Genomic DNA, 13,608 nt, shown 5'->3' on the forward strand with positions numbered 1-13,608 from the left:
TCTGTTCCCAGCATATTTTGTTGAACAAGGTGACTGGTTCACTGCCATTTGTGGGGAGGGAAGCCAATTTTCTTACCTTTTGCTCCAGATGAGTTAGTTAATTACCCCCGTAAACTTGTCCTTTACAGTAGGAACCTAGCACAGAGCCTTGTAAAATAGGAATTAATGATCTCTCTCTAAAAACAGTTTTAAAAGAAGGATCCCTGCAACAAATGTATTATAATAATAAAGGAAACTACTATGTAGCAGCAAAACTACATTAGACTTTCGGATTTTTCCATGGTGTCCTTGGATAGATACACTACCCAATAGACCATGTTGAATGCTCCAAATGTGACTGGAAACAGAATGCGTGCATATTTGTCTATCTTACTAGTGCCAGAGCCCGAGGCAGGGGGAGCAGGAGGCGGAGAGACAGCAGACGGCTTTCCAGATGCTCTGACCGTATTAGCCGTGGTCTGAATCTGCTCCAGTCTAGATCCAACTAAGTGAGGAATGGAGGAGGATCCAGTGGTAGCATGCTGCGTTATGCATCCAGTTAAAATTGGGGTGGAAGGAGGAGCAGGCGGAGTAGCTTTTGCAGAAGACAATGTTTCTGAGACACTGAGGCGACTGAATGGGTTTGGACTTGATGCTGACAGAGACTGGGGTGTAATGTCAGAAGACCCCTGAGTTACCGCAGAAGGTTGGATGGAGCTGCTTGCTGTGTCAGTTCGGTTCCCACCATCAGCCTCCGACTGCACCATCGTGTTTGTTCTTTTCCTCACATTCGAAGTGGCATCTGTAGTCTGCAAAGTTATAAGAAATAATATTAGTCACTTTTCCAGACACACACACAGAAGTGGTGGGAACTTTTTGTACAAGCCCTACCAGGCAAGTACTCATTCGTATCAAAGTTCAAAGATACCATCTGCTGATGAACATGAATTCAGTTGCAAAAAAACCCACAAAACTGACCAAGATTTCTCCTCATGCTATTACTTGTGGCATGGCCAAATCAAAGCTACTAGCAACAAGTGACATCAATATAAACTTAATACCATTAGTCTAAGGATCCTTGGTTTTTCTCTTGCTGGGCTGTGAGGGGGTGTAAACACCCCACCCTGCGCCTCAAGGAGTTAAAAGACAATACTTGGCCAGGCAGCTCCACCCCTCTGAACATGTGCTGACTGGAGGAGCGGGTTAAATGGGAGATCAGAAACCCAAGCAAGGAATGGTGGACAGGTTGCAGGAGAGAGGAATGCTTCTTCACAAAGCAATACAGAAGATTGAGCCTGAAAGGGGACAACAGAGCAAGTAAGGCCCCCAGACAGCATGTTCTCCAACAACCACCCAGTCTGAGAACTTGCAAGTCCTGTTGGGCTCTGCTTCCTTAGATTTTTTTTTGTATGAGGCTGACTACACTATAGGGGTCACACACCCTAACTAAGAGCCCCATTGGCAGGAATTAGCCCAGGGAAGTGACCTTTGACTTACTACAGAAAGAATTCTGCCACTGTTGTTGCCCTGTGCTGGGACTTGGTGGAAAAAGAGGGCCCAGATCCCACTACACCACCCCTTACGGGCCAAGTCCAGATGTAGGAGAAAAGCTGGAAATTCCTGGTTTTAGATTAGGAATAGATATACCTACTACCATGACAAGGAGGCCAAAAGCAGTGTATGCTATCCAGTAAGTTATCCAGCTCTCATCATACAATGAAGAGCATGAAGGGAGCATAGGGTCCCAGGCCTGAAAATAGGCCAGAAAGGAGAGGTAGAGGAAAAAGCACAAATAGATTTTGAGAAGTTGCTGAAGTGGGTCTTGGAAAAACCATTAACAAATAGCTCAGCAGCAGAACTAATGGCTCTAACACACTCTGCCCAGCAACAGCAGCTGATTAAAGAAAGGGGGATACAGCAGCTGCTCATCAAACAGATGATTACACTCACACAGCTTCCTGGGGCAGCACTAAGTCTTACCAAGCCAGAGGGAAGTATCTCCCCAATGCCACACATCCTGGCGAAACTGACAAAGGTAGGGCACACAGATGATCCAGAGACGTTCCTCATCACATTTGTGAGCGTTGCTACCATGACCCTTTGGCCAATGGAAAGCTGGGCCAACCAACTGGCTCTCTACTTGTCAGAGATGCTCCAGATTTCATATTGGGTCCTCGATGTGATAGCCACCCAGGTCAAGGTATTTACTATGGGTGCCTGAATATCACTTCCAAACCCTTGAGTGAATCTGCCATGATGAATTTCTGTTTGAGACTCACATCTGGGCCGTTGCCCAGAGTCTGAAAGAACATTGCTGATGACTGCACTTCCTTTCTCTCTTCCTATTTGAAATACAGATATAGATATAGATAGATATAGATATATAGCCTGACGTTTAGTCCTTTTTTTCCCTCTTTGTAAGACCCCAGGACATACATATTACTGACCTCTGAATCCAGCCAAAGGGTTCCCTGGCAAGTAGGATGGCCAACCCCAGAGGTTAAGGATATAAAGTCCTCAAGAAGAGCCCAGAAGTCCAACCTCAGCCTGTTGGGAGGGATATGGGCCCAAGGGAACGACCTGGCCCACGGGGCCATCGCCACTGAGAGAGGCAGTGATGAGGTTGCTTTTTACAAGATAAATAGTCTCAGACGAGTAACCTTGTAGCTTCACAAATAGCAAGCAATTCTGTAGCACTTTAAAGACTAACACATTTATTAGGTCATCAGTTTTTGTGGTGACCAAATACTTCTTCAGATGATTGGTTTGCAGATTTAGAATACAGAGTTGATATAGTAGGGAATGGGAGAATGAAGGAAGGAGGGGCAAAAGGAGGCAGGGGAGGTTACCTGTCACTAGTAGGCCCAGGGGACAGGAAACCCATCAATTTTTCATGAGACTGCCTATTAAGGGATTGTAATTATGGGGAGGTCTGGACCACAGACAGCCAGGCTCAGAAGAGAAGGCTAAAGGACAATGTTAGTCTAAGTGGACAGAGAGGCCATGTAAGGACAGACTCTTGCCGCAGCCATACCCTGGTCAGGGAATGCTGGTGACAGCAGGAAAGAAACAGAGAGGGATGATCTACCTCCAGTTCATTGAGGGAGACACAGAGCCCTACACGAGAAGAGAGATTAAATGGCCTGCAAAACTTCATTAAGACAATACGTGCTGGAGTGGCAAAGATCTGACCTAGCTGGTCATTCTGGGGTGTGACTGGTGTTTTTTTAAAAGGTTTTTCAGAGGGTGTCACGTCTCTAGTGGAAACATCTCTCTCTCTCAAAAAAAAACAAAAACAAAAAGAAGAAGATGGCCACAGTGGCTGAGGAAGGGTGCCCTAAGTGAGTGCCTAGCAGATGCTGAGGACCCAGAGGAAGCACTGTCCTTGCAGTTATATGATCATGCCCCATGGCCAAATGGAGCATTAAGTGTCCGCCGCCACTCCTCAACGTGGGCATCTTGTCTGATGAGATGGACTTTGTAGCCTGGATGTAGAAGAATATATAATGCATTCTTGACCTATTGAAAGGATACTGGCAGATACCCTTGAGGCCCACATCTAAAGAGAGGACTGCCTTCTCCACCCAGTTGGTTGTATCAATTTAAGACCAGGTTTTTTGAGCTCCATGGGGCCACTGCCACCTTCCAGTGACTGATGGATAAAGTGCTGCAGCCACATGGGGCACAAATAGCCACCTACATTAAACAGTATTTTTGCATATGGTGAAGATTGGACTGGCCATATAGGGCACATTATTGAAAACTACAAGTTCTTACGGGGCAGTGTTGATGGTCAGTCTAATCAAGTACCATATGGCTGCTGAAGAAGTCACTTACCTGGGGCACACAGTGGGAGGGGGACAAGTTATGACCCCTGATGGACAAAGTCCAAGCTCAAGAAGATTGCCCTATCCCCTCCACCAAAAACCAGTTCATTGTTTTCTGGAATTGCTAGGGATGAATCTCTGACAGTACCCCATCTTTGGTACCATTGCTGCCCCTCTCATAGCCTTGGAAAGGATTTGAACCCCATAAAATCTGTCGGATGAAAAAATTGTGATGAGGCATTCAAAGCACTGAAAGACAATTTGATTCAAGAACCAGTGCTATTCCACCCAGAGTTCATAATATCATTTATTGTGCAAACCAGCACAGTTGGCATCATGCTTGGAAAAGTCCTGCCTCAAGAATTCAGGGAAGAACAACCCATTCTCTTTGGCTACATCTACAGTAGACACATCTGTCTACAGAAGTTACTGTCAAAAGAGATGTTCTGTCTACACATAAGAGCAAATCGATCTTTTGACCCGCTCTGTCAACAAAAGGGTCCCCCAGAGCATCTATATGTCTTTTGTGAACAGTTTTTGTCAACAAAGTACAGTGTGCGTGTAGATGCTCCGCGTTTTGTCAATAAAACCCCAGTTTTCATTCCAAAACTCTCTAGTGTAGACATAGCCTCTCTCAAGAGAAAGTTGTGCCCCTGGAAAGTGGCATAAGGAAGAGACCCTAACAATAAAATCAGCTGCCCTGTGATATTACTTATGAGAGCAGCTCTTCCAACTCACAGCAGGCAGTGCATCTCTCTGAAGGCGGAACTCCATGGTCATGTCTACATGAGCAGCTTTTCCCAGCAAAACAGGACTTTTGCTGGAAAAAACACAGAGCATCTACACAGCAAATGCACTTTGTTGACAAAACCCAACACATGGATCGGCAGTGTTATGCCTCTCACCATTCAGGTATAACGCCTCTCTCAATAGTGTTCTGTTGACAAAACAGCTGTGTAGATGCTCCGGGGCCCTTTTGGTGACAGACACGGCTGCCAGTTCACCAGGCAGCCCTGTTTGCAGAGCTTCTGGCCAACCATTCTGTTGAGAGAGGGCCGGGCAATCTGGCTGCTCTCTGTCGACAGAGCAGATTGCTCTTTTGATCTATTTTTATGTGTAGATGCAATCTGTCAATAGAAGTTTTACTGGAAAATCGCTTCCAACGGTCACTTCTGTCAACAAATGCTTCTTGTGTAAACGTGGCCCATGAAAGACCAAAACCTGTGTATGCTACAGTGGTATCTCTTGCTACAGCCATGTAGCTTCTAAGTGTCCCAGCACACAGGCAAGGAAAACAAAAATGCCATTTTCTGCTATGAGCCAGAGGACCAGCACTGCGCCATCACAATTTGGTGGCTGAGTGGGCAGGTGTGTGACGAGGTACACAAGCCCCACACTGAGCCCATAGGTATTAAGATAATACTGGGACCAAGTAGCTCTGTCCCTCCAGACTTGGTGAGCATGCTCCAGCTGGAGGATCAGGTTAAATGGAGCTCAGAAGACCAGGCAAAGGATGGAGTACAGGCTTCAGGAGAGAGGAAAGCTTCTCCAGGAAACTAGACCAAAAGGTGAGCATCAGGGAGACCACCCAGTGGATCAGACCCCGCCAGACAGTGACTTCTCTATCCACCACCCGCTCTGAGAGCCAAGAGGTCCTGTAGGGCCTTGCTTCTTTGGACTTGTTTTGATTGTTGAGAAAGTGACTGCACCATAGGGGACAATCTCCAAACTGGTAGGAAGTAGCCCAGGGAAGTGAACTTGAAGTTACTGCAGGGAAGGTCTCGCAGGTGTTGCTTTCCAGAAGACCCTGGATGGTGACCCATTGGAAAGGGACATCCCAGTTGCATATAGGTATCCTTATACCTTTCTGCTTGCACCTGGACCTTGGCTCTTAAAGGACTCAGGCCCAGATGGAAATGAACAGCTGAAGAATACTACCTAAGGTCAGGAGTGGCTACCACTATTGCCCTGACAGAGGAACAAGGGGCCAGAAGTCTAACTAATCACTGAGCCCTCCAGGCCACCATCACAGCGGCATTAATGTTTTTAACCCTGGTTTCAGATTTAGTGTTATGTTCTTATAGATTTGGTGACGTATGACAGCTCTATATCCAGATTTGTGTAAACCTGGTTTAAAGCAGATTTGAGCTGAACCAGTGACACAAAGCAGCAGATGTTTTCCAGGGAATCTGACCTCTGTTTTCCAAAAGGACACAGTTTGGCCCCAGGATACTGACCTACTGAACTCTCCTAGATAACCACTGTGTGGTAATAGCTGGAAAAGACTGACTTTTCAGCAGCAATGACTGCACTCCATATGCAACATCTTCAACCACAAATTTAGTTATGAAGTAAAATCTGCGCAGATGTAGAAATAACTGCTATTAAAAAGCCTAGTGGGTGGAAACTCCTCTTTATGTATTTTAGATGTTATTTCACAGCATGCATTTCTTCTTGGCAGCAGAAAGTTATTTAACGACTTAATACTAAATTAGACATTTTAATTTTGTTGAAAATAGAAGATAAATAGATGTTCATGATAGTTTGTTTTAATGTAAGTATTGAAATGCTGAAAAGATCTAATATTGAAATATTGCAGCAAGTGAAACAAGTACATAGCCATCTACCAAAGGATCACAAAGTCATTTCACCTCTATACTGTGACAAAATATATATTGGCTGGGTCTACACTTGCCCCCAACTTCGAAGGGGGCATGGTAATCAGGGCCACGGGAGATTACTAATGAAGTGCTGTGGTGAATATGCAGTACTTCATTAGGCTAATTTTCCCCCACGGCAACTTCGAAGCATGAAACTTGGAGGTGCCAGCATGCAAATTTTGAGGAGAAAAGGGACTTTGAAGTAGCGCAGGCCCTTCAAAGTGCCTGCAGCTACACACATGCCAGCACTTTGAAGTTTGCCACTTCAGAGTTGCCACGGGGGAAAATTAGCCTAACGAAGTGCTGCGTACTCACTGCAGCACTTCGTTAGTTATCTCCCATGGCCCTGATTACCATGCCCCCTTTGAAGTTGGGGGCAACTGTAGACAAGCCCATTGAAGCCCACTACATAGAATACGCTATCGTTCCTTTCCTTTAACTAATAATATCCAACTAACTTATAAGATAAAACATTGAACTGGGACTATGAAGCAAAAACAAACAGGTCCAAGAGCATACAGGCTAGAATTCCAAAGTCACGTGGCAATGTACCACCACCACTAATGGACAAACTGCAGCAGACATCACCAGTGATGGCAATACTCTATTTAGCTCTCGTCCAGCTGATGAAGCACAAACACGCATCTCTCACCAAACAAACAAGTAGATCAGGAATTCAGGAGATGTATATTTTGTAAAGAGATAACAACAGCTTGACAACAGACTGCTGTTTCAATGTTCCAGCCTCAGGGCACTGTACCCATCTTAGCTACTTAATACGTTTAAATAGCAATCACATAAAAACTGAAACCTGTTACAAATGCCCCATCAGCAGCTCTACTGCTGCGTTCCTCTTAATAGTTTGGGGGCAGGCTCATATAGGGATTTTGTCATCCAAATGCCACTTGAAGTGCCTAAATCCAACATTTAAGCATGACTGTCCAGAATTTCCACTCAGCTGCCCCCGAAGCTTACAGGTGGCTAAATACACTCAGTGCCTACATTTCTGCTGCTAAATTCCCTAGGTACCTATATGTCCACTTCTGGACATCCACACTGCCACATCACTCTAGCCATCTGCAATGCCCCAGCATAATACGCAAAGCAAGGGAAAATGGGTGGTTCCTGTAGTTGAGCTCAGAGCTCCTCTACTGGATTGGGGCCTGACTATATAATTTTAATTCACTGCTTAAACCACTGACGTGGGATAAGGGAAAGGTTCAAACTCCCTGGGGAAAGGAGAGCACGGAACTGAACCAGTAACTCTTACCACACAGGCAAGGCTGAACTATGGGATAGTCTGTTTTAGGAATGCCTCAGTCTCTCCTGTTGAAGCTGCTGCATTTTGTATGAATAATTAAAGAGCCACTGGGCCAGAGAGAATGTAAGGATGACTCTGTAGCCTGATGGGTAGAGCCTTCTCTGGGGGAGTGTGGGGAAGCCAATGCCCCTGCTCCCATCACTCCCTCAACAGCTTCAATAAGAGAAATTGAGGGAGCCCCACATGAGAAGATCCTGTTGCCCAGGGGTAAGGGCACATACACCTAAGAGGTGGGAGAGCCTTGTTCCTATCCTTTCTTTTCAGCAAGCAGAAGTGACAAACTGAACCTGGGCCTCCCACATTCCAACTGGCTGCTCTAACCACTGGGCTAAAAGCTAAAATGTGTCTGAAGGATCCTCCTCTTCCTGACATGCAAAAAGTTCCTAATTCCCTGAGAAGGGTGAAGCTTAAGGCACACCATTCTGTTCAGCAGCTCCCCGCTCTCTGCTAGCATCAGCATCACTCTCTTCCCATTCATTCTAGAAGGAGCCCAGATACCTACTGCAGCCTTTGTGAATCCCATGTTTTCCTAGATGCTGTTAGCCATTCAGTCCCTGTGTGAATCTAGCCCTTGGTCAAAACATTTGGTACCAAGGCAAACATGCTTTACATGGCATAAAAGCAGTCCTGCCTCTCTTGGCAGTCACTTGATAACAAGTAGGATGTCTTCATGTCACCCTCCCATTTGTGAATCCGTTGATGGCTGATCAGCCCAGTTCTGGTGCTGCAGATCTTATCACAGAAGGGGCAGGTGTTGGTAGCTGTTGGAGGGATGCACGGCAGTTTTTGATGCTCTTTTCTTCTTTTCCACCTGTCCTCCTCTGCACTGCAGTGGGATCTGTGAAATTGCATCAGCCCCTTATAGATTACCATTATCCACTGGGAATGGTCTTGGGTAAGGTTCTCCCGAGTGTCAATACTGATGCTGCACTTTTTCATGTGTGCCTTCAGCATGTCCTTATATCACTTCCACTGACCCCCAATGCTCCTCTGTCTTTCCTCCAATTCGAAAAACAGAATCTGTTTTGGGAGGTGCTGATCAGACATCCGAACCACATGACCAGTCTACCAAAGTTGTTGATAAATGATAATGGTTTCAATGATAATCATGTTCAGCTCTTCCAGGATGTTAGTGTTCATGTGCCTATCCTCCAAGAGATATTTAGGATCCTCCTGAGGCACCATTGATGATATTGTTCAAGTGCCTTCAAATGATGCTTGTATGTTGTCCAGGTTTCACACGCAAATATTAGTGTTGGAACAATCACTGTATGGTACACAAAGAGCTTTGTCAGGCGATAGATGTTCCAGTTCTCGAAGACCCTTTGTCTCAGGCAGGCAAAAGCAGAGCTTGCATGGCTCAGATGATGCTGGATTTCTGCATCAATGTCATCTTTAGTGGAAAGATGACTTCCAAGGCATGGGAAGTGGGTCCATATTTTCCAGCAGTTTTCCAATGATTTCAATCTAAGGTGCATGAGATTGTCCCATCAGTGAAGTTTGGTGCAGCACCTTCACCTTTTTGATGTTCAGTGTGAGGCCAATATTCTTATATGATTCAGAGAAGGCACTTCAGATGGTATGAAGGGCTGTGGGATAAACAGCAACCACCATGTTGTCATCTACCAACTGGAGCTCCCAGGTCAATGTTGCGGTGGTCTTCCTTTGAGCCTTCAGGCTTCTGAGATTGAAAAGCTTCCCATTCATTCTATAGACAATCTTCATCACCACCCTGGAAGCTTGCCATCAATGAGGTGAAGGGTCATGGTGATGAAAATGTAGAACAATGTTGGGGCAATGATGCAGCCTTGCTTGAGTCTCATGTTGACCTCAAAGGGGAGATCAATGGCAGAACTAGCAGTCCTGTAGCGCTTTAAAGACTAATAAAATGTTTTCTTAGGTGATGAGCTTTTGTGGGATAGACCCAAAATGAGTCCGTCCTGCAAAAGCTCATCACCTAAGACATCATTTTGTTAAAGTGCTACAGGACTGCTTTTTTTATTCTGTGAAGTTACAGACTAACATGGCTACTTCTCTGTCACTGCTTTACATGGGCTGCAGGAATAAACGATGCACAGCCAAATGATTTTCCTGAAATGAGGGAAACAATTTTGCATGTCAGCCAGCAATCATTGATTCTCCAGACTCCCACTTCAGTTAAACTGATGAACAAACTGGGCTTTCATCTAATAACTCATTTGTATGTGGACTGCTGAACCAACACATTCTTCCAAAATATGGGGTAAAAGACAATTTTAAAAAACCTTAAAATATTTCTCAATACAATCCAGAATCATTACTGAAAGAAAAAAATGGAATGTGCTGAAAACATCTGCTATGACTGCTGGACAAGTATGAACCTTTAGGGATGGCTTTAACTAACAGAGCAAGTTCAGAGCAATCTGAGTCAGGCGAGGCATTGTTCCATCTAAAATAGAGTCTACATTTCTAGCTCTGATAAACCCATATCAACCCTATGGAGGCATGGTTATTTCTGAATGGTAAAGACTTCCTCAGTGAGAAGGAAACAATTTCCAAATCTAAAACAGAAATCTTGAAATTAGAAAAAAAATCAATAGAATGGAACAGTTCCTATTAGAAGTAAGAGTTCAGCACATAAAAGTGCCTTCACAGATAGAAAATATGAGATACTAAAATATGAGATACTGTTTATTCCAACAGAGAAAAAGACATAACTAGAATTAATGGTTGGAAGTTAAAGCCTGACAAATGCAAATTAGAAGTAAGGCACTTTTTTTTTTAAACAGAGAAGACAGTTTGTTCCAGGTGTTAATTATCTAGAGGAAAAGGTGGATTCCCCATCTCCACACGGAAGATATACTTTAGTCAAACACAAGTTAACGGGGTCTGTATAGAAGTAACAGGGAAATTCTATGACCTGTGTTATCCAGGAGGCCAGGGTAGATGATCTCAAAGATCCATCCAGCCTTATAAGTTCATGTAACAACTGAGGGAAGGCGTAATAGCCATTAGTTAATTTATTAGAAGTCTCCTTACTGCTTTTGTGTCTGATGTTTGCTAACACCCGAGCACTCAAAGTGTATGGGAAACTGAAGTGAATTTCAAAGACTGCACGTACACGTTTTCACAGTAACTGAATTTTTAAAGCTTCAGACATACAAGTTCTGGAAGCAGAAATGCTTATGTAATCAGAGAACAGAAACAGTGCCATGTGTCTGAGCTGACCAGTCCAGGCTTGCCAAAGCGTGGGGTGAGGGAAACAAAGGTGGCAATTGACCCGGGGCCCAAAAATTCAAAATGGTCCAAGATTTCCAACCACTACTACTGTGGCAGTGGCAAGAACCCCAGGCCACTTAACTCACAGCTGGGATGCTGTGCCATGCAACCTGGGAGGCTCCAACAGCTGGTTTGTGGGGAGGGCACACTCCTGGTGGCTCTGAGGGCTAGCTATGCCAGCCACACCCTCTCACCCAAGGACTCCATCCCTTCTGGGAACATGAAGTTGTCCCCCTTCCACAGCTTGCCTAGGGGTCCAACATTTCTGTCAGCCATCCTGAACCAGTCACAAACAGTACAGCTCAAACTCATAGTATCAGCGATACGTTTAAAAAATAAACTTTTTAAAATGGATATTTCTCAGATGAACTCCAAATCAGGAATATCTTTGAAGAAACTGTTTTGTCTGTTTTATCTTTGAAGAAGTCTGTTTTGAAGAAACAGCTCTTCCACCAACAGAAAAAAGACACATTCTCTGTGTGTGTGTGTGTGTGTGTGTGTGTGTGTTACCAAATGATGTGCTCTGATTTAGTCCCCACAACAAAAGCTCAACAGTTACCTTCGAAACATCAAAAACAAAGAAAGGCCCAATTCCAGGGCCATAAAACTATAATAATTCTCTCTTTAGCACCAAAACCATGAGCTAATATATAATAGAATGCTTTTTTGTTACATTGTATGCATTATGAAAAAAGCCAAACAGATGGAACTATGTTTAGCTAATGACCTAGTTGTCCCTTACAAAAGCACTTACACATAAGATCAACTATATAGTTGTGATGATTTACCTATCAATGTTGCACCCATGACATTTTAATGATTATAAAATGTTTAATTATAAAGAATATTTCCTGTGCACACTTGTACCTGCTAGTTTCAAAAGTTTATGTTTATATGTTGTAACTTGAAATGAAAAAAACAGCCTCTGCAATTTCATGTGCATCCTCAAGACATCAAGGTCTTCAAAAATCAAAGTTCAGATACTCAAAATTTAGTGATTTTTTTGAAAAAGATTTTGGCTTAAATTTTCAGAGGTGACTCTTGCCTTAAGAGCCTAGGTCCCGTTGACTTTCAGTGAGACTTGGGCTCCTGATGTGAAGATTTTCAAAGATATTTAGTGGCCTAAAATTGCAGAGAGACATCTAGTGAGATTTTTCAAAAGCAGCTATGCATGGAATTCCTACCGTAATCCTTGAAGTTCAGTCAGGCCTGCCAACCAGGGAGGAGGGCAAGGGAGTAACTGCCCTGGACCTGACAATTAAAAAGGGCCCCAGGTTCCCAGCCTCTGTGGTGGTGGCCAGAACCCTGGGCCCTTTAAATAGGGTAGAGGCCACAACGTGCTCCAGGTGGCACTCAGAGCTGTCTGCATTCAGAGCCATGCTTTTTGTCTGAGGCCCTGCTCCTTCCAGGACTGTGCAGCCCGGTCCTCCTCTGCCTTGCCCAGGGGCCCAGCAATTCTGTTGCCTGCCCCCCCGACCCTCATGTTCAGTGAAATAATTTAGCATTGAAAGCATGGGAGTTATGCATCTGGGTGCTTCTGAAAATACCAGAAGGCTGGCATCTGCATCTTTAGGCACCCAAATACATTTTAAAAATCTGGCCCTATGGCACGTTTGAAAACGTTACTCAAAATCATGTGGTTTTTTTTTGTTTTGTTTTTTTCTGAATCCTGATTTCTCAGTTCTCCCTGCCCAGGTCCTGTGTGCACACAGACACATGAGAGAGTGCCAATCACACACATTTACAGGAAATGATGATTTTGGCCTCCATTACCGCAGCGCTCGCTAGAAGATCCACCTGAGATCAGATTATAAAAGCTTGCATAAAATCACCCAAAACCTACATAAAACACTTCCTCATGCTATAGGGCTTCCCTCTTCTCCCAACCCCTACCCCATTAATGAATTCTTGTCCCCTCCAGGCCTGCCCTTCCTCCAGCCTTACATCACTTAGTTATGCACTTATCTGCCCCATCTCTGCCTGTTGCCCCTACAGCAAATGCTGCTGCTCCTGAAACTTTGAAGACTCTTCCTCCACCAACACATGTTCTATTCCAAATCAACTGTGGTGGGGTTCCCATCTCTTCACCTCCCAATTCCCTCCCAGGAAGGGGACATCTTCATTTGGGAGGGGGTCCCTTTCTCTCCCTTCCTAGCCCTGTTTTATTCAGGGACAGATGGAAGGAAGGGACAGGTGGGAGGAACACAGAGTAACCCAATAATTTTTCACAGGTGGGGCGGGGTAGCAAAGCTACCCCAAGTTGTTGGGATCTTCCTGCTCCTTCATCCCCCCACACCTTTTTTGTGAAACAGTATCGATTGCTTCTTGTGTCCCCTCTCTCATCCAAAAAATTGCTCTAGGCTCTTGAGGAGAAATAGCTCTGCCTGCCTATTGCATCCACTGTGGTCAGCTGTTCTTCCACAGAAGGCAAGGAGATGGGGAAAGCAGCCAATCAAAGGGAGTTTTCCTCTTGGCACATGGAAAAAAAAATCACTTGAAGGCTGCAGCTTCTTCCCTCATGACCAGACAGCATCCAGACAGGAACAAAACTCCTGTTGCTATC

General features: G+C 44.6%; 1 protein-coding gene across 1 annotated transcript in view; it reads right to left on the reverse strand.

Moving 5' to 3' along the window:
• Positions 1–254: 254 nt before the first annotated feature.
• The window catches only part of GABRA4 (gamma-aminobutyric acid type A receptor subunit alpha4), a 66,384-nt gene continuing 53,030 nt past the window's right edge, over positions 255–13,608 (reverse strand). The window contains exon 9 of the mRNA XM_074991801.1: positions 255–788. Coding sequence (XP_074847902.1) covers positions 255–788 — 534 coding nt within the window. The remainder of the gene's footprint in view (positions 789–13,608) is intronic.

The sequence above is a fragment of the Carettochelys insculpta genome, chromosome 4 (assembly GCF_033958435.1).
Source record: "Carettochelys insculpta isolate YL-2023 chromosome 4, ASM3395843v1, whole genome shotgun sequence".
In the NCBI taxonomy this organism is placed as follows: Eukaryota; Metazoa; Chordata; order Testudines; family Carettochelyidae; genus Carettochelys; species Carettochelys insculpta.